This window comes from Anolis sagrei, chromosome 1 (genome assembly GCF_037176765.1).
Source record: "Anolis sagrei isolate rAnoSag1 chromosome 1, rAnoSag1.mat, whole genome shotgun sequence".
Taxonomy (NCBI): domain Eukaryota; kingdom Metazoa; phylum Chordata; class Lepidosauria; order Squamata; family Dactyloidae; genus Anolis; species Anolis sagrei.
Window position 1 is genome coordinate 192,730,905 of NC_090021.1, and position 22,696 is coordinate 192,753,600.

General features: G+C 37.5%; 1 protein-coding gene across 1 annotated transcript in view; it reads left to right on the forward strand.

The window, feature by feature from the left end:
• The window catches only part of LOC132767554 (dynein axonemal heavy chain 11-like), a 248,650-nt gene that overhangs the window by 148,174 nt on the left and 77,780 nt on the right, over positions 1–22,696 (forward strand). The window contains exons 52-54 of the mRNA XM_060762691.2: positions 762–885; positions 7,564–7,706; positions 13,609–13,770. Of these exons, the coding sequence (XP_060618674.2) occupies positions 762–885; positions 7,564–7,706; positions 13,609–13,770 (429 nt within the window). The remainder of the gene's footprint in view (positions 1–761; positions 886–7,563; positions 7,707–13,608; positions 13,771–22,696) is intronic.

The window sequence follows — 22,696 nt, forward strand, 5'->3', positions numbered from 1 at the left end:
ACCCTACCCACATTTTTTTTGTTCCACATACTCATCAGAGACAGACTAAGAAACAGCCACAACACTTCAAACTTATCAATGAGAGTTTATTAAAATTCCCACCAAATGCAGAGACCAATCAACAACAGCAGCAGTCTGCATGCTTTAGCCAACCAGCATGCGAATCCTAGGTGGTTCTTGCCTGAGCCAATTAGTGATCATGGTGGCAAAAGTCCATTTTTAAGCTACTGTCAAACTTCTATATATTTTCATTGCAGGATGTCTGATTTGGGAGTGCAGACTCTCCGGACATCTAGTTTGGCCAAATGAATAAAAGCCTTTGCTTTCAACCAGTTTGTGTCTCATTTGATCTTTGGAGCTAGGCTTGCCAGGACCCTGAACCTGTGGTTCTTGCGAAGCTGAAATCACATAACAAATTCCTTTATCTGTGCCCAACATGTATATATGTAATTAAGGCGGAAAAGTTAAAAACATCATAATGCCTCAATGAGTTATCCTGTTAAAAAAACACAAACCTAGAAAAGCATGCTGCCCCCCAAATTCCTCATCACTGGGGAAGCAGGGAGCCTACAACGTGATTCTTAGCAAACTAGTGAACCAGCATAGGTTGCCATATTGTACAAATATGTAATTTCCTCTTCAGATAATTTGAATTTTAAAAGCTGAATCTTTAAACCTTCCTTTCATGAGGTTGCTTTGCTTGACAATATTGTTCTGTATGCATATTTTGGTAATGATCTAAACCTCCCTTTCTTCTACAGAGCGATATTGCTACACTTTACTTTAAAGTTGGCGTGAAGAACATCGGTACTGTGTTTCTTCATGCAGATGCTCAGATCCCTGATGAGCGTTTTCTCGTATTAATTAACGACATGCTGGCATCAGGTAAGCAAAAACTCACAAATAAAAAACCAGAGAGATTGAAAGACTCTTTCTTTTGTACTTTATTTAAATAGCATCTTTTCAAGAGATCACTAAAATCTTCATGCACTTTTTTTTAAAAAGAAGCTTTGATAAATATATTCATGATCAAAACTGATGAGAAATAGAGGATCCTGAAGTGAGCAAAAGGCCATCAGGTTTTGAATAGGCTTCATCAGTGAGGGGGAAAGGTCAGCTGTTGAAATGAGTTATAGGAGCTATTAAGTCACCTTTGTGACACCAGCAGAACACGATGCATAACATAATCAGCTGCAATCAAGAAAAAATGCTGTTTATTATAAAATGCTCCTACTATTTTAATATTTGATATTGTTGTATAAAATGGCATGGTGTAACACCACACACATTTTGCCGGTGTAAACTATCAGTATTAATAATTTGTGGTGCATCTTTCAAGTCAAAAATTGTAGGAGGATTCTGTGCCACATTGTCAAATATAGAATCTGGGTGATTCTTGGTTCTTAAAATGTACTGACAAGCACTGCGGGTGCAAACATATAAAAAAATTGCTCTACTAAGAACCCTTCTATTTTGACTTTAATCTCCTGTTCTGGGATATGTCTGTTGTTCCTAAATTAGATCTCTAACACTCTTCTTGTGGAGTGACTTGAGTTAGCAATGCAGGAAGGCATTTTCTGACTAGGTGTGTTTATCTCTGGAATTGAATATTTGTAAAAGGTGTATATACTTTTTCTCCATGCAGGACTGATTCTGCTGTGTCCATGTATCCCAGCTCTTTAAGCAAAGGAGGTGTTTCTTGCTAGGCTATCCTACATGCTGCAGAGATGGGTTGGCCTTTTCTGTTGGACTTAATGTGATTGATATGTATATTTTGTACCTGAATTAATTTTTTTTGCCAGTTTCATATGGTGCAATAAAGTCACCAACTAATGCACAATCAATAGCTGATGCTCCATTCATACAAAATTATCTTTGAAATATTTTCATTTGACAAAAAATATAAATTTCTCCAGATATGAATTTGTTCATTTGGTTAGTAGATACCAATGAGGGATAAACCAGTGGTAAAGTCATCTAATAATGTAATTATCTATATCACAATGGAGCGTCACAACGATCTTTTCACTCCAGCCTGACACCATCTGGTTCTGTTGGACTTCAGTCATTGCAAGCTGGCCTGGTTTTCAAATTTCTCTAATGTAAATGTAATAATTTACATTAGAGAAATGTAACTTCTCCACCATATTAAGGATAAAATCTAGATGTTGACTCTGTTATAAGGTCTTGGGACAGGGATCCACATGTAATTCAACTTGGAGCGGTTATTTAAAAAGGATGAATCTATACTGGATGGTAAATCTATGACCAGACCAGAGTAGAAATGCTCTGGACTGGCTACAGAAATAGCCACATATACCTTGTCAAACTCACTGCGGCACCACATGGTCCAGCAAAGTTGAGACCGCACAGTCTGCTAGACTGTCACTTCTACTTGTGTCACCATCACCACTCCCAGTGTTCACCCGACTCTCTTCCTTGTCACATAGGTGCCTTTGTTAATGTTGTGAGGCACCCGCAACAGTCAGGGCCTCAGGAATGGGGATGCCCCAGTGTCAGATCTTCATGTTGTCCTTGCCATTCATGTAGCACAGTCACATGGATTTCCACCAGAAATAAATTCAGTGAGATATAGGATTAATCTACACAGGCAAGAAAAACCTGGACTCACCCTGAATTGACTCCTGGTTGTTCTCATGACATGTGAGTACTTCTGTTTAAAAGCCTCAAAAGGAGGAGCTTCCACCACACTCAGAGGCAGTGAGTTCTACTGTTGAACAGCTCTTAGGTCAGTAAGTTCTTCCTAATGTTCAAGGGAATCTCCTTTCCTGTAATTTAACCCATTGCTCCGAGTCCTAATCTTCAGGGCAGCAGATAGTGCACCCATTTCAAATTCAATAGAACCACCCTGTGAGAAGATTTTGGGAGCCATCCCACCTCTTTCCCTTTTTTAGCAGGATTTTGAGCCCTCCTGTTTTGTGTGGTTAAGCAAATGGAGAAAGTGATACCAAAGAAAAGGGTTTTACAGACAGCTTTCCTGATTTCTTTGCTGGCAATTTCACATGCACACACATAATTCATAAACAGACATATGGGTAGGCTAAAAGGGGGAGGGGAGGGGGAAGAAGCCTTTTCAGAAGGGATTTTATTACCATCTGTTAAAACCAGAATAACCACAATTAGAAATTGCTTTCTCTTGTATTTTTGTGTTTTGATGTCTATGCAGAATCAAGCCTAATAGAAATTTATGGATACTTACTCTTAGTTAAATTTATAGGATTATAGTCTTTACCTCAGAAAAACTGGGGATTTTAACAGGTAGTTGAGCTCAGAGGAGGAAGACGAAAGTGACATGCCAGGTTAAAGCAGGGTGAGAAAAACACTCAAAACAACCAGCCTCATCCTGTGGAGTCACAGTCTTCCAACTGTGGTGAAAAGAGCAAAGGGGAAGGGGAAGGTCTAAACAAATCGCATTGAGTCGCCGAATTAGGCTGAAAAATGCGGTATAAAAATAAAGCAAATAAATAAATAAATAAATAAATCTTTGTATGTTCTGTTCTGGGGGCATTGGCCAACCTGAGATGTTTTTCTTCCTAGTTGCATACCTATCTATTAAGCTGTACATTTGGGCTAGTCAACATTATGAGAAAGAACAAAGTGTATAAGTTCATAGACTCATAAAATAATGGAGTTGGAAGAGACCACAAGACACATCCAGTCAACCTCTTGTAATGCAGGAACACACAATCAAAGCACTCCCGACAGATGGCTACCCAGTCTGTTTTTTAAAAATCCTCCAAACCACATTCCAAGACAGCATATTCCATTGTCACATAGCTCATACTATCAGGAGGTTTTTTTAAATTATGTTTAATTGGAATCGTATTTCCTGTAGTTTTAATCAATTGCTCCGTGTTTTAAGGGTGCATCTACACTGTAGAATAAACACAGTTTGGTACCACTTTAACTGCCCTGGCTCAATTCTATGGAATCATGGGAGGTGTAGTTCCATGAAGTCTTTCACCCCCTCTGTTAAAGTGGGCTGGTGCCTCATCAAACTACAAATCCCAGGATTCCACGCCATTGAGCCATGGCAGTTAAAGTGGTGCCAAACTGCATTAATTTTACCATATAGATACTTAAAACTTTAAAGAAGTCTCCTCCTCTTAGCCTTCTCTTCTCCAAGCTAAACATACCCAGTTTCTTAATCCCATCCCCATAGGGCCTGACTTCGAGACCTTTTACCATTTTGGTCACCTTTTTCCGGATGTGTTTCAGCTTGTCCTTCTTGAATTTGGTGCCAGAACTGGACCAGAGGTTTCATATACCAGAATGTACCATAGTGTTTTACTTGGAATAACGTGAGCATACTCCAAGTTAGTAGTAGAGAAAATGCACTTCTAACCAGATCAGTTATTATATTCTTAAATATTGCTGAATAATCAATTAAAATTGAAGATTACAAATATTGCTAGTAGTGATTAGAACAGCTGACATAGTAGGGATATTTAAGATAAAGGTCATCATCATAACCTCAATGGTTTGAAGCAGTCAGGTGACAAATATGTCCTCTTTTTTTACTTTTCAAAATTTGGCAACTAGGCATGTGTGATCGATAAAAAAAATGTTCCAGAAGTCATTACGACATTAGAGGGTGCTGACATTTTGTTTCCAAAGTGTTTCTAAAGTATAGTTAGTAAAACTAACTATATTGTGTATGATTTTGTTTTATCGTTTTTTGTACTCATATGTTGTATGTATTTTACTGTGTTGTTATTGTGTTTTGGTTTTATTTTATTGTAATATGCTGTTGGGCTTGGCCTCATGTAAGCTGCCCCAAGTCCCCATTGGGGAGATGGTGGTGGGGTATTAAATAAAGATAATTGTTGTTGTTGTTGTTGTTATAAAACTTCCGTTACTATAGCGAGAATAATGAAATTTCAGTACTTCTTCATTATAGTAATTGCGCAACTTCAGGGGCTCCTTTCTCCCTCATTTTTACAGCTCTTGGGGCGAAACTTGCTGCAATGGTAGAACACATTTACCACTGTTGGCCCATCAAATTTCAGAACATTCCACTTCTTGATGGAGTTTTGAGGAAGTTTCAAAGTTTTTATAGGCAACATTTTTAAAAAGAAACTGCAAGAGCTATCTCCTTGAATTATCTGTTCAATGACAGAAGACAACAGGGGATCATTCCCCGCAACTTTCAGAAATGTTCATATATCTACTGATTTTAGGGATTTTTTTTTTAAAAAAAACTTTTAACAAAAACATTTTTTTAAAAGCCACAACAGCTATTTCATTGAATGTCTCTCATATTAAGCAATAGAACTTCCATTTCAGGATTTCTTCCCAGCCCAAAAGAGAGATTTACTTTCTAGAAGTATCATTCAGTTCTCCTCTTCTCAGATTCAACAATTTATTGGAACTCTGGCTGGCTGCAGCTAAGGAGGGACCAATCTCTTCCCTCTCCTGATTGGGACTTCTGATGCTGAGCAGAATTTTGGGAAATGTAGTTTAGGGCAGGGCCTTTTGAATTCTCTGGAATAGGGCTCCTCTCCTTCCCAAACTACATTTTCCAGAATTCTGTGCATTCTTTCCCAGTGAACTCTGCTTTCTTCTTGCTGCTTCACTCTCTTAATGGCAGGAGGCCATTTATTTAAAGAGGAAAGGCAGTCTTTTTAGCTTTGCTTTGCTTCCTTGCGCTAAAAATGAAACTGACTTTAGGAGGCTTCTGAGATTTATAAAATTGAAACAAAAAAGTATTGGGTAAGTTTTGATTCTTAAGTTTTTGGCACGGCCCAGGTCCACGCATTGGATATCGCATGGTAAATACGAATTTAACAAATTTGTTAAATTTGTTTTTGTTACGATGACTAACAAAAAATTGCACATCCTTAATGACAGGCTTAATTTAAATCAGGGCTAACTTTCTATATTGATTTCAATGAGGCCCAAGAGCAAGAATAGAACATAATCCTATGTTAGCAAAATATCACTCCCTTGTGCTTTCTTAACAGTTAAATTAAGGTGTAGAGAGAGACTGTGAGGAAAACAGGAGGGGCACAGTTATACTTGTATTCTCTGATGCTATTGTAAGATATGTTGGTTTTATGATTATAATTGAGAGAACAGATGGCAAAGACTTCATTTAAAGTAGTGCTGTAGGCCCATTAAAATTATCTCTGCTGACAGTGTTTCTTCACTAATTGCTTACACAACATTATAATGCAGAAGATCTCATGCCTTCTCAGAATTTTCATGTTTTAGGACAACAGTATGATTTTGTCAAGGAGGTAACTCTCCCATGTTGAAAAGACACAATTATGTTATCTGTACCCTAAGGATGATAAAATAGCATTATATGATTATCTAGGGGGAGACAGAGAGACCAGGAAATACCTATTTGTATGTATTTGGAAGAAAGAAAGATGGTATTTGCAAACCTGCTGAAAAAGCATTGTTCTAAATCAAGTTTTGATTGCAATATTTTAAACTAAGGTGGGCTAAGAAATGGATTAGCCTGAGGCATTCAAATGACACCTCCGACTAATCTGAGTTTTCAAAATACCTCAGAAGCAGGCATGTACCCCCCCCGAAATTCTCATGGTGGTCCACGAGAAGGCCTTACTGGTACATTATTTAAACTTATGTTTATTCATATCATGATCTGATCACCATACTCAATATATCCTATATGCATGGGGGTATTCGGGTAACGATACAAAAGGTTAGCTAGGGCAGACCCTCTTTCACTCAGACTCAGCCCCCACCCCCACCCCCCAAATCAAAATCCTGGCTACGGCCCTGCTCGGAAGGTGTGGATTTTTCTGGAAGATTGACTCCTTTCCACATATGAGTTGGGGGCTGGGGACCGACTTTTGGAATCACCATCAATTTGCAGTCCTCTAAGGAAGGTTTTAGGCCAAAATTGGGGGCGGGGATGCTGTGGCAATACCTGCCAAGAATGAAATAGCAGACCTTGGTAGCTAAGACCACTATGGTCCCCTCCGGAATGGTGTTCCTGACAGCTTGTAACACACACTTGTGCAAGATGTTGGTATAGTGGGATTCCACGTCCATAGCAGATAAAATGATGTTCTGTGGAATGTTGTTGATAAAATGCAATTTCTGCAGGAAATTTGTCAGCCCTGGTGACAAATGGTGTAAGAATATTGCCCACATATCTGGAGACGCCAACTTGGGGTGTTCCAGTGCTTGAGACAATAGGCTGTCTAGGGTTTCCTGTTTCAGTATTTCAAGATGATTGAGGCTCCTGGGATGTCAATTCTGATGTAGTTCTGTGTCTGCATCTACATGGGAAATTCCCGGTGTAATTTCCTCCAGTATTCATCTATGAAAATGTTAGGCCGGCCTCTGTAAAATGTAGTGTTGTACAACTGTCCCTCGGCTTCCTGTGTTGTAGTCAGATTTGTCCATGATGACTATAGCTCCTCCTTTGTTAGCTTCTTTGCTGAATAGCAAAGAACAGCATATGGTTTCTTACACAGAGTAAATAAGGGTAATATATTAATCTCTATCAAGAATATAAAACCTTAGATATAAAATTCAATTTACAGATTTTCTTCCTCTTTTTAGGTGACATCCCTGATTTATTTAGTGAAGATGAGGTGGATGGCATAATTTCTTCTACAAGGATGGAGCTACGGGGGCTTGGCCAGGCTGATTCAAAAGAGAACTGCTGGCAATTTTTTATTGATCGCATTCGGCGGCAGCTAAAGGTAAAGATGGAAAGCGAACATTTAAAAAATCAACATATAATAACTATTCTAGGATGGTGCATACAGAATAAATTCTCATAATAAACACTATTTTATGGCCCGCTATCTCTGTTAGTGAGGACAACAAATCAATATATTGATTTTTTTTTTTACGGACAGAATCTAGTTATCGGACAGCTACAGAATATCCTATCCTTTACATTAAGTGCAAAACAACAGTGAATTATGGGCGTTCGATTTGGATCATAGCTTCGCATCCTTTTCTTATGGATAAAAAAGTGTTTATTTCAGAGATGACAGAATAATAAGTATCACTGACTCTTAAGGGAAAATTTAATAGCTCCTACTGTTTTAAATAATTCAAAATAAATGTGTGGACAATTACTGAGCTTGAAGCATCAGAAAAGTAGAACTATAATTCCCAGTATTAATAGTTCCATTTGATGATGATATAATTGGTGATGATGATGGCCACCTTGAGTTCCTACATTGGAAGAAAAGTGGGATGAAAATAAAATCAAATAATAAATAATATTCATTCTAGGCCGCATATATGAATAAAAACTTCCAAAGGGGAAGCTGTATTAGTTTTAGGCAGAAAGAACAAGAGTCTTGCTTTTAAAATGCTGCTAGTTGCTCAGTCATTGGCCGCCATACCTGGATGAACTTCCAGGAAAGAATAAAGCAATTGAAATAAATGAGCACAAATATGGCTCCTGGCACATTGGAAAAAATTAAATGCAGCTCCCCTCCATCAGGTATGTATAGACCAGTGCTTCTCAGATTCATGGAAGATAATCCTCAATTGACAGACTATTTGTAGATGTAGAACATAACAAACACAAGATTAATGGATGTTTATACAAACAGATAACCAGGATTTGCTATTTCAAAGCATTCATTTTGAAAGTCAGTTCAGTCATACATTTGTTAGCCTTTAGGCACTACAGGGAAGACTGCTCATTGGAGGGAAGGATAGTAGAGGCAAAGATGAAGTACTTTGGCCACATCATGAGAAGACAGGAAAGCTTGTAGAAGACAATGATGCTGGGGAAAATGGAAGGAAAAAGGAAGAGGGGCCAACTAAGGGCAAGATGGATGGATGGGATCCTTGAAGTGACTGGATTGACCTTGAAGGAGCTGGGGGTGGTGACGGCCGACAGGGAGCTCTGGCATGGACTGGTCCATGAGGTCACGAAGAGTCGAAAACGACTGATCGAATGAATAAGGCACTACAGAGTGCTATTATTTTTAGTGAAATAGAGCAACATGATTACCTACCTGGGATTTTAAAATTTGTAGTAAGTAATCCTGTGAACTCTCCATAAGGGAATTACGACTGCAAACAAGAAATAATAAAGGAAGAGAAATCCTAGATAGAGGTTCCTTCCAGAAAGGGACCAAAATGTGGGCCCTTTTGGACTTTAACCTGAGGTGTCCAAATGATTAATCAGATAAAAGCTAATTAATTCAGGACAAAGCATAAAAACCCTGCTTTATCCCAAATTAATTCAATACCCAGGCCTTCCTGAAAGGCCCAGTTCTAATGGGATATGAGCCCTGTGGGCAGAAACTCTTGGGATTGCCTCCTCAGTCCCAGGAGTCCATCTCCACAGGCCAATTCACTTCTTTGGGCTCCATGAGCCCAAAGATGCAAAGAGGGCACTCTCCCCTCCTCCAAAGACTTAAAAATAAAGGAAAACTTACTGGGTTGCCATGAGGATGCTCTGATAGCCCACCTAGCACATAAAAATGATACACCAGGAGATGGGAGGGAATTGCTCCCCCCCCCCCCCCAGCTTCTGCTGCATCATTTTTTTTTTTACATGCCAGGAGGGCTGCCAGAGCAGCCTCATGGCAATCTGGTAAGTTTTTCTTTATTTTAAAAGCTTTTGGGGGGAATAGGTTAGCCCGATGCTATCTTGAAATTTTTCAGGATAGCATGGGGATACCCACCCAGGAAAGCCTGGGTTTTGGGGGGGGGGGAGATATGGTGACTTAAACCCGCTTTGGAGCGGGCTTCTTTAACCCACACTGAAATGGGTTTAAGCTCTGTGTAGAAGCCCCCAGAGATTTCTTCTGAATGTATGACCTTCAAATAATGTTTGACAGTCTGTTATGAACATGTCAAGTAGTACTTACTATAGTTTTCTCTGTTGGATTTGAATTATATTAAAAGTAAGAGAATCTCAGTTCCCAAATACATACATTTATGATTTAGGTGAAAAGAGTACTGATGAATCAACCCTGCTGCAGAATCTATGTGAATTCCCCCATCCCATATGGATTTTTTTGTCTTGAACAGAAAAGAGAATTATATTTTCATTGCCATGGTTGTACCTTTCACTATCCCATGGTTTGCGCTCCTTTAAATCAACCTGTTATATTTCTTTGAAGCCAGAATGCACTACATTTTTCTCTGTCTAGTGTTTATGACTATCTTCAAAGTAAAATTGCCTGGTTTGGAAATTAATTGTTAGCATTTTAATCTTGGGATCTTTTGTAAACTGAGTTCCCAGAATGCTCTTGACTCTCTCGAATACCATACACAAGATCAGTATCACCAGCTCTCTGTATCCATAGGAGATTGATTCCAGGACAGAACAGATATCAAAATCTGTAGTTGCTCAAGTCCCATTTCTAAAGGGACTTTATAGAAAGGGACTCCATTTGTGTGGATTCAGTGTAGTGCAAATTGGGTGTATTGGAGGGTTATTTGTCCTTTTTCTAATTTAACAATTACTGGGACAACACTGTAAAACTTCTCCACAATTTCCAGCATTGTTCCTCACTTGCCTGTTTTTGGAGGACCAGCACAGCTATTTGCACGCAGAGATGGAGCTCCGAAACAAGAGAGGACCTTTAGTATCATCAGTTCCCTTCTACCTCACCACTTCTCAAAAACTCTGGTCAACTGCTGTCAAACTTTTTCCCAAATCCCTGCCTCCCTTCCCATTTTATGAAGGTTGGTGTAGCCTGACAACTCGTTTCCTTTCTTGTCCCTCTTCCTACCCCACAGTAGTTTCTTTGTCATCAGCAGGGGAGTGCCATAGAACAACTTCCATCATGGTCCTCTTATGAGGCCACCAGATAGGCCATAGAAGAGACAAACATCCTGTTTTGCTTTATTATTATTGTTGTTCTTGTTGTTGTTGTTGCTGTTGTTGATTAAATCCTCAAATGCAGAATCCATGGATATGGAGGACCGACTGCAGTAATTACAGATTTTTGGTTGTGCAGTCCTATTTCCTGTTATTCAGAAATAAAGATATCAGGGTCTGAGATGTATATATTGTGGCGGCAAAATCAACACAGTACTTGCCAGTCAGTTAAATCTTTATATATAAATGCACTTCTGCTAAATTCAAGATTTTCTGTATGTTGATTGTGACTCTTGTAAACAAAACTGTGTTTATATGTTCTGCTGTTCTTCATAGAATCTCTTCACTGATGATATTCTGTTGGTGACATTGGCATGACGGATTGAGTCAGAAGGGCTTTTCTTTCTGACTGTGCCAAATAATAATAATGATAATGATAATAATAATAATAATAATAATTTTATTTATTTATTTATTTGCTACGCACCTCTCCTCATGTCTTGAGACGGAGCACAACACAGTTAAAACACATCACCATAAAATACATAGATTAATATACACCACCACAAAATACATATATTAAAATACATAGTGGAAGGATTAAAATACAATACAAATGCAATTATTAAAAACAAATAGAACGTAAATTTAAAATACATTCTTTAAATTGACTGGGTACGTCTTCAGTTCCGTCTTGAATGCTGCCAGCAAATTTAGCTGTTGAATCTCTAGTGCAACTCTTTTTGCTGCAAAGTTTGGTCATTCCTGTTCTTTCTTGATTTTTTTGTTACATAGTAAGGATATTGTTCTGGAAGACAATCTAGTTGTTTTAATCTGCTGCTTCATAGTTTTTTATATGTTGCTTCCACCTCTAGTGCTTGTTAGATGAGTTCACATCTTTGTAAGTATCTATGGGTGATATGAACATATGAAAATTGAGAGATATTCATTTATATCATTAAAGTAAAATTCTAAAAATTCAAATAATAGTATTAATAAAGTCACATGACAAAATTGGCCATGTTGAACCATTCTTGGAGTATAGGTTCTGTGTATAATTGGTTAAATTTCTTTGTCACTTAAGGTCTATCCACAAATTTTGTAGAATCGCTGTGACCTTGCGGCTTTCTTTAAGACCTTCTCTTAAGGTCTGATCAATATCTGCTGCTTCTCCATTCTTCAGATGATGGATAGCTTTGGTAACTCTTTAATCTTTATTGGTCTTCAATCAAATTCTTCATGGTGACCTTTGGTTTTGGATTCCTCCTTGGTGATTCTAGAAAGGTTCCTTTTCTCTTTAAAAAAGCTAGCTATCTAAAGAAATGTTTATTTTCATTTCCACTCTTTCAGAGTTGCAAAAAATCTTGTACATTGGGCTTTATATTACTGCTCTAGTTGAAATTAAGCCATTGTAGTTTATCCAGATTTCAGTAGAGAAAATGTAGGTTATAATTATGAGAGACAGCAAGGTCTAATGGTTTGAGTGTTTGACCATGACTCTGGAGACCAGGTTTCAAATCCCCATATGGCCATGAAAACCCTGTGGATGATCTTGGGCAAATACCCCTCTCTCAGCCTCAGAGGTACAGCAAAGGCAAACCTCCTCCAAATGAATGTTGTCAAGAAAACCCTGCCATAGATAGGGTTGCCATAAGTTTAAAATTACTTTGAGGCTCAAAACAACAAATACATATTTAACACACAACGTGGTTTCACATACTCAAAATAGTTGTGAACTTTATAAGATTTCTGTAAAGTAAGTCCATATTATGGTCATCCATCTTGCAGAAACTGAGTGAAGCTGTCGGGGGGGGGGGGTGGTTTACTACACTACTGAGTTCTACTATTTGCTGTAAGGCTGTTTTTGAAACCAGTAGGCAGTAGAACTTATCTTTGGATGGATTGTGCCCTGTATACTGAACAAGTTGAACTCACAGATCACAGAATGTGCGGGTTTTGAATGGAGGACAAAAAAATCCCAGGAACTGACTGCAGGTCTCCATACAGACCTGTTAGTCCCATGATTGGGTCCACCGCTGTCCTCGCAAGCTTCCTCTGTATCAGAACAAGATGAAGGGCAGATGGGGGACATCTGGCAGAAGGATTAAAAAAATAACTCCATTGTGTGCTGGACCATATGTGCTTACATGCAAATATCTGAATATAAAAACAAGCAGATTCACATGTGCGCATATGAGGTTCAGCACATAATGGAGCGATTTTTTTTTTTAAAAAAAACTTCCACTTGATTTCTCTCCTCCCCCCCCCCCCCAAATTGTTTATTCATGCTCTGTTTAATATTATAAAGTTTAAAATAAAGAGTTTCAGAGAGTTCTTATTTCTCTCCATTCATGTTTCCTTTAAATTAGCTGTGTGTCCATTTCAAAGCCCAATCAGCTGATCAGCTGATAGAAATCACGTATTTTTTGCAAGTGCAGGAATATACGGTGATGCGAATATGTGCATTTTTTCTGTTGGAATCAAGATAAAAGGGGACCTTTTCATCCCATGTTGAAATGTCTGATTTTGGGAAGAAGGTTTCTAAGAGCAAGTCAGGGGGTGCTATGATTTTTAGCTTTGAATATGTTTTAATTGAATGTAATTGCGAATTATAATTCTGTTATATTTAATTCTGTTTTAATGTTTGCATATTTGTATATTTTAAATTATGTGGTCATACTTTTAATTGTAAACCACTTTGAGTCTCCTTTGGGAGATATAAAGCAAGGTATAAAGAAGCATAATGATAAGCCTAATTATCTACTGAAGACTGACTCATGGGGACCGTTTTTGCTGTCTAGGTTGTGTTATGCTTCTCCCCAGTGGGTTTCACCTTGAGAGCACGAGCGAGGAAGTTCCCAGCCCTTGTGAACTGCACTTCGATTGATTGGTTCCATACCTGGCCGCTGGCGGCTCTTCAGTCTGTGAGCACCAGCTTCATTGACAAAATGGATTTGCTTGATGTAAGTACAATTTGTTTTAGCTTTGGGGCTCCTACCACGTTGAAATGCTCTGGTTTGCCAAACTATCCACATTTCTTTAATAAGGAAACCATTTATAGAGTCTTTGCTCAGAATAATACATTGGTTTGTTTTCACAACTAACATATGCAGAAAATTGTGGTTACTTTTGCATCTCTAAATGGTACATAACTGGAAACAGATATACATAAGTTATTAAAATACAGGTGATGGTCCTGTTTCAATGCCCGTTTGCCTCCTTCGTGTCCTAAAATTCTGATCACTATGCTACCCAGTCTTTCAACAGAGTCAGCCTGCAAAAAGAGGACTATTTTAACAGCTAACCAGACAGCTGTTCAAATAAAGAAGTGTCTTCCTAAAGGAGGACATATGGCTACCCAAAATCATAATTGTTGCCATAAATTCATGTAATGTTTGAGATAACAATTTAATTTACAGTCTTCCAGCTGCGTATTTCAATTGCTCAATAAAAGAATCACAATGTGATTCTGGAGTTTTCAGCAATTACAAGAAGTAACAGGGAACTGCCTGAAAGTAAGCCTTCTGACATTGAAAGATCTATGTCCTCAGCACAGTAATAAAAAGCAACCCATTAGGACCAGTTATGCATAAACCAGTACTTGAGGGCCCAAGAACATTCTCAAACACAATATGATCTCAACTAGACTCAAACTGTTATTACGTTGTAAGTAAGGCGCCAAGCACACTGTCAGCTGATGACAATACTAAAGTACAAAAATCTTCCACTCCATCTACATCTTACCTAATGAATTTGCTTGAAGTATAAAAGCAAAATGAATGGCAGTTTCCTTTCCATTAAAAGCAATTCCTTATCCCTTAGAGAAAAGTTTACTTATTTCGAGTACTACATTTCTCAGTAACATTAACACCACGAAAATAGAGCAATTATCTTAAATTATAGAGCTAAATATTGTGTCACAGCTTTAGTGGAAATGGCATTGTTCCATATTTCTACAAGATTTGGGTGGGGGGAGCTTCATAAAAGCTATGTTTCCAGGTTTTCAGTCTCAGCAAGGTTTCTTTTGTCAACAAGCTACCATTTCAACTAAATTAAGCAAAAGTCTTTATGCTGTACTTAGCACATAGAGATTGCATATATGTAACATATAATCCTTTTTTTGTAAATTTTCGTGTAATTTTGAGCAGATTTTCATGTCTGCATTACGTTCCATTCCATTCATAAGGAAAATGAATAATATGCTCATTCTCACACAATGTACTTTGTCTGATTCTACTGTAATCCTCTGTGTTCTGAGTTATCACATGGGTGAGTGTAGTGCTCGCTCATTCAACGTTCTTCTTCTTCCTTTTTTAAAGGAAAACTTCACAATTGCAAAAGTCCGAAATATAGTTCTAAAAAGGGGGGGGGGGGGGCAAAATAAAGGCAGAGCAAAATGATGATATATTAAAATTGAGTAATTCCTGAAGAATTTTTTTTAAATTACCATAAGGTTTCACTCAAGAGTATTATTGGTGAGAAAAGGACCATTGAAGCTCATTTTGAGACCACCCACAGGAACACCCACTCTTTAACATCAGTAAAATGATCTGACATAGAAGAATCTGACAGTTCCAAGCCCATGTGTAAATAAGTGCCTTTACCAGTTTCTCTGTGAATCACGAACTCTGAAAATGATTCTTCCCCAACTCATAGAACCTCAATTTGTACACACTTTAAACACATTTGTAAGACGGTTCCACAGGGAATGGCCGGAAGTAGTTTTGTGTTGTATGATGGGCATCATGACACTCCATCTCTAAACTGTTTTTAAAGTGCGTAGAAACGGGGGGGGGGGGGGTTGAATTATTTTCCATTTGGCAATACTTAGGTACTTGGCTGTAATGCAAAGCAGGTTCTGCACACCAAAGCTAGTGTATGATAAGAAAATAGGATGGCTGGGGGAAAGAGAAGTGGCCATTATGCTCAACACAGGGCTAACCACATTGTGAGTACACTCAAATCCATCCCATGTGCCAAAAATCTTTGACATTGGTGATGGATTAGTTTCCTACAATGCAGGGGTATTGTAGGAAACAGACTGGCTGTCAGTCTGTAGAAAGTTTTCAGGAAAGAAAATATTCATGTAGGCCAATAGGCATAAATACAACTGTGGTTCCTGGCACAAGGCATGGATTGCTGCCCCCCCCCCCCCACACACACACACACATCTGATGACCTGAGCACTGCAAATCTTGTGCACCTGCAATCAGAAGAATAGCTTAGCTGACATGCATAACTCTGTCATCCAACATCCCATCGTACGTATTTGCTGCCTGGGCTGGCTGCCTCATTCTGCCTGAAGCTATGACTAGCACCCTTTTGAATGCATCCATGCATGGCAAGACAGAATGATAGATACAAACACATTTGTTCCTTTCCCTTTTGCATGCTTCCACTGTCAAATGTTCCATAATACACATAGATAAAAACATGTTGAGAACAGCATCTTTCTGTCAAGTGCCTGTGATTGCTATCAAATAATCTGTGTACAGCCAAGCAGCCCTCAATATGACATGCAGTCATCTCATGGCAATAATGATGTGATTTTCCTGCTTGTTCCACTTTTATCAGAAGTACCCCTTCATATAAATTCAGTATTACTGTGTGTGCTGCCTGGTGTGCTCTGTATTAATTCACTACTATCAAAACCGAAAACATATTGCTTTGAGGTTTTGTATTACTAAATGCAAAGGTTTATTTAAGCAGAAAAACTAGTCTCTTTTTAATTCTGTATTTAGAATTAGAAATGTTCCTGTTAGTGTGTATGTTTTATTCATTCATACATACATGCCCAATATCTTTAACTTAGCTTCCTATGAAATGTAAGCAGGGTGGCAAAAATGAAAGCAAATTTAAAATATAATAATATATCAAATTAAAAGTATAATGTCCAATGATGGCTTAACCATTTTGAAAATACTTCCATTTGCACAACTTTTTTTCTCTGCTGCTATGAATCCATATACTTAGTTTAGCTTTTCAAATCCCCACTAATTGTCAGATCCAATTATTATTAATTCATTCTCCATTTTATACAAAAAATCCATAAAAGGTTCCCAATATTTTTAAAAAGTAAGAATTTTTTTCTGCTTGATCACACCTTGGAATTTATCCATCACAGTCAAGTCCATTAGTTTTAACAACAATTTTCCTCGATCAGTGTTTCTATATTTTGTGCATATTACTGTCTTGCTGCAGTGATCATGTGTTGATGTAAATGTCCATGATAATTTTGTAATGTATAATACATAATCCCCAAAAGAAAGAGTTCTGATTTCATTTGAATATTAGCTTCCAATATTCTTTTAATCAGAATCTTCATTTGTGCCCATTTTCTGCTTTTTTACACTTCTACCAAGTATGGTAAAATATTCCTTCACATCCATTTGAAGCACCTTTATACATTTTAGACTATTTCACAGGTGACATGTACCAACAATATATCATTTTGTAAAAATTCTCTTTGAGATCATAGTATAAATTTCAACCCTCTTGACCTTCTTTTCTTATTGTTCTATCTGAATACTATAGTCAATATCCATAGCCCATTTTATCATTTTTTAGTCCTCCATATCAAATTTTAACACAAATTTGTGTATTTTACTTATCAATGTTCATTGCACATAATTGCATTTAAAATTCTGATTTATTTTGTTCAAAACCATAATTCCTTTTATCTAAATTAAGCATTTCAAATAACTAAATAAGAATACAACGGAAATATGACTCTTTGTCAGCAATTGTACATCTGCTTTAATCTTATATTCTCTTTCATATTCCTCCAGCTAATCTTTTTTTTACCCATCTTTACTTTTTTTCCCCCTTCTAAAAGGAGTTTGTTGTGATTAAGCCACAAAGGTATTTTCTGACATAACCTAGGTGTGTATCTTTTCCAAATTCTCAATAAGAAAAATCTCACAAAACAATGATTAAAATCTGCATTCACATTAATTATGTCATACCATAAATGCCCATGCCAACCAAGTCTCAGATCACATCTCTCCAATAGCCCCTGTTTCTCAGCATAATCCATTATTGAAGCCAAAGCAAACAATTGGTAGCAAAATGAAATTTCTACTTAGCATTTTGTAGCACTTAATATTTTACCCTTGGTTTCTTCCCTTGCTGTACACATTTAGAGAAGTTGTTTTGCCTTGGTTTGATATGTCTGAGACAAAATATTTTAGTTAGGAATTTCTTTCTTATCACTGAGACCCTTCCCAACAGGTACATTTTTTTATTTTTGCAATTTTTAAAATTTCCTTTCAAAACTTCATATAATTATTTTTGAAACAACATACAATTCCTTTTTTTTTCATAGAAGTATTTTACCTTCTTCACAATTGTATAATCCATATAATAATTGTAACTACAAAACTTCAATCAAACTCATTTTTGTTAGTGATATTCCTGTGATTTTGCCTCAGTTTCTGCTTTAAGTGGGCTACATAAATTTATAGTATTTTCATACTCGGTTTATTGGGGGCTACTCCTACATAAATATGTAAAAACGGCAATCTTAAATGTCAGAACTTAAGATACTATTTTATGCAGATCCATCCCTTGATATTAACAGTGCCAATTCCTTCTGAAGCTCTGCGAGTTCTGTTTAGGATGCATTTAACTTTCAGTTAAGGTACTAGGATTTTTTTTAACATTTAACTTATAGTGTATATTAGTGGGGAACTAAGCTGAGCAGAACCCATTAATGTCACAGTGATCAGTTACCAGTGAAAATAAATAATTCATGATGAAGGGAATTAGTCTAATTAGCAGGCAGTTTGAGTCCTTTGATAAAACCCAGCTCTAATTCCGTGAAGGACAGGAAGTGCTGTCATCAGTCAGCCCTGAAAAGATTAGCATCTATTATGAATGAGGTTAGACACCCTCGTGAAGTCATGTGTGTCCTGGAGACAAACTTAATATGTTCCAAAATAGGACACAGTTTGTCTCACCAACACATCATGAGTCCTACTGGGCTATTGTATGTAACAACAAGTAAAAGATCAGTGTACTCTCCAATCATTCTCCCCCTGTCCATCAATCTGACAACTGTGCAAATACATTTTCCATGCAAAGCAGGAAATGTGCTCAAAATGCTTGTAAAGGTTGCAGGAGGTGTCAGGAGAAGGAAGGGGGAGGGGGACCGGGTTCCTGGGATTCAAGAACCGAAAGGCAGGTGCATGTTAGTACATCAAAATCACACTTGTGGGAGGCAAAGTATTTCCAAGGGCAGATGAGAAATATGATGCTCTCCCCTCCAAAAAGATAACCCCCTCTCTAACACACAAACATATGTAGTGTAAGATTTATTTATAGTCTTTCTATGTCTACACTTCCTGTACAGAGATTAAGCATCCAGCTTTTTTCCATCAAACCTGTGGTAGCCTTCTGAGCAACCTGGCTTCTTCTAAATGTGCTGGACTACATATCCTACCATCCCCATCCATTAAGACCAAGACATGGTAGTTGGGAATGATAGGAGCTGTAGTTCAATATATCTTTTGGGCACAAGCTCATGGTAGAGTAAAATACAGAGTTACATATTGACCGTAAAAACAGTACAGCAAGGGAACTAATAACATAGAGAGGTTGTGCAGTCTCTTATTCTGGATATTCCTGAAAAGAGGATGGATTGACTTCCTGCATTGAGCAAGGGCTGAACTCAATGTCCTGTAAGATCCAACTCTGAGTCTATAATTATATACCACATCAATATTTGCATTCATGTGTCATTTATTTTTCATACTCTAATCTCAGAACTTGCTCCTCAAGCCTCTCATCAAATATTGGTGCTACTTGCATTATAAAATCACTTGGAATTCTGATAGATTTGTAATATGCCCACTTACCAGAGTTAGAGGAGAGTGGGTAAAAATACAGCTTGGTGTAAGAACAATTAGTTCAGTATCGAAGGAACATTTATTTTAAGTTCACCCAACCCTATTGAACTTTATGGAAGTTGAGACAGTGCTTGTGAAAGGCTACAAGGTACAGTCTTACTTAGATTCCCTTATGTGTAAAGTTTTATTTGAACTGAAGATAGCTTTTGAAGACTCATATCTCAAATGTTCATGCTGCTGATGCAAAATCAGCTGTGTTTCCATTTTTATTACTGAGCTTTTTTTCAAATTACATGTTTCTGCCTTGCAGTTTCATACACTAATGGGGGGAAAAAAACCCTCTGCTCTTCTGAGTTATTGTATTGCCTGTCTTTGTTGAAGGAAATTTATTACTCCTTTTAGTTATGTTAATTTTAGTAGACAACAAAGACTTTTTTGATATTTCATCTTCCTTTTCTCCCTCTGAAATAATTAACATACTAGAAGTGTACTCAGCGTCAGAGATACTGAGTTGAAGATTATATTCAGAAGTCTGAACAGCATTTCACAGGCAAACAATTGTTACTAAGAAATTCTTCTATATAGAAGATTTGTAAAAGTAACAACAAAAATTGCTAATAATATTTTGGGTGACATGCATTGATTTAAAGCATTAAAATAAAGTGGATGAGATAACTGATATGAATAGAAAAAGAACAATTTGGAATGAGTATGTATGAAACTTCTAGAGTAATTCAGTTTTAGTCTCAGATAGAAATGGTGTTCAAGGAGACAAATGTCCATACACAAAGACCACTGCTCAAATGCACATATATAGAGTCAGAGTAGGACTTAAATCCTGTAAAGGAACCAAATCTTGCCTGAACTTGAAAAGCTAAGCAAGTTCAGCTCTAATTATGCTTGAATGGGAACCAACAATGTTGTAGGTTACATTTGAAAGGACTGCAAAAGCATCTCTCGGTATTCCTTGCCTAAGGAAGGTAAAGGAAAAGGTTTTCCCTTGATATTAAGTCTAGTCGTATCTGACTCTGGAGGTGGTGCTTATATCCATTTCTAAGCTGAAGAGCTGGTGTTGTCCATATACACCTCCAAGGTCATGTGGCCAGCATGACTGCATGGTACCTATTGATCTACTGACATTTGCATGTTTTCAAACTGCTAGGTTGGCAGAAGCTGGGGCTAACAGAGGGAGTTCACCCTGCTCCCCAGATTTGAACTGCCAACCTTTCAGTCAGCAAGTTCAGCAGTTCAGCGCGTTAACCTGCTGTGCCACTGGGGCTCCTAAGCAACCCCTAAGAATTTCTTGGAAAAGTGCTATGATTGAAAAAGTGGAAGGGGCCTAGGATTTTGTCCTTTCAAATGTTAATTAAATGTGTTGTTTTCAAGTTTTGCTCCTTTTATTCTTTTTCCATGCGAGTGCTTCTTGAATAGCTACCCTTTATTGCTTTCCAAGTATATTTTGTTCTTGGATGGAGCAGAAGCCCTTAATTACAGAGATTGTTAAAATTGTTTTTTGAACTACTGTTCCCAGAATCACCCATTAAGATTTATAGTTTTCAAAATAGTAACTTTTTCAAGCTTTAGTACTTAATCATTTCCTTGGATTTTCCCCTTTTAAAGTTATTTTACAGCAGAATCAAAGGACAATTAATGGGCTATTCATCATCAGCTCTCCAGCCACAGGCAACAGAAAGGAATTGAACAAATGTTAACTTTTTGTATGCTTTAGCTATATCGTATTCACTTTAATTTGTAAGGTTTCTTCCATCCTTGTAGGGAGCAAGATGGGATCATCATCATGGAAATTAGAAAGAACTTTAAAAAACCCAAATGGGCAGACAGGAAGACTACCCATAAACACTAGATTGCAACATTGATTTACCTTTATGTAGTATGGATTATCTGTAAAATGTGGATGAATAAAGGATGACTATTTCAGACAAAGTTACTAGTGTGAAAACAACAGACACCTCAGTATCGCTTTGTGAATTGTGAACAAATGCCTGGCACAGCAAACGTACCCTATTTCTGGCTGCAGCAGCATTTGATTTTGACTGAGTAATTACAGTCACATCATGACCTTCCCTTGTGCTATAATCTGTATAAATGCAAATTGTATTTCATTAACGCACTAATATTTTGAAGCTTAAAAACCTCCTTCCTCTTAGCAGCATGCTGTGTCTTCCACTCCATAACTGAGCTGATACCTCATTCCTGGACAGGTCTGCTAAATGACAACACCTTTTGAGTAATTCCACCTTCAAACTCGCAGCTTGCTTTGATGTATTACAATGATAGACTGAAGTGTTCATGTAATACATCACTATAGTCAGCAGTCACTTGACTCCAAGGATTGAGAGACTGAGCCAGCTGTTTTTCTTATGGATTCCTGTAATGCATCAGCAGACTGCGATCACCAGCAAACCCAAAATAGATAAGTCAGAAAAGAGAGAACCCTAAAATTCAGTTTGTGAATATTTTTTTCTATTTCCCCCTCTCTTTTAAAATTTGTCTTGTCTTTTAACAACCAAATGGTTTTCACATTGCAAATGTGATGAGAACAAATGTAAATATATCAAACAATGCTGAGTATTTTTAATGTGCCTTTCCTGCTCAGCAGCAAGAGAGGGGCATTAAAAACATTGCACCAGCAGTAGAATATGTGACCAGAGACTTCTGTTATCTTTGGCAATTGATGGAATTTGTTCACACTACACACTTACAGTGCTATTATTCCACTTTAGCTACCATGGCAACATCCTATGAAATCTTGACAGTTGTGGGTGGGCATTTAGCATCAACTTTTGCAGGTAGCAGCCCACTTCATTAGAAGCATGGAGAGATGCCTCAGCAAACAGATATTTATGGACAGGTTTGGGGTGTGTAGATGTAATTAGTGAAGTGAAAGGGAATGATTTTTTTAATACAAATATTTATCATTATCTTAATTGGCATTAGCAAATAATAATTAGATGGAAGTACATACGTCCTAGCATAGATGAACTGATTCGTCTTTGCATTTTGATGAACAGTCAAATCAGTG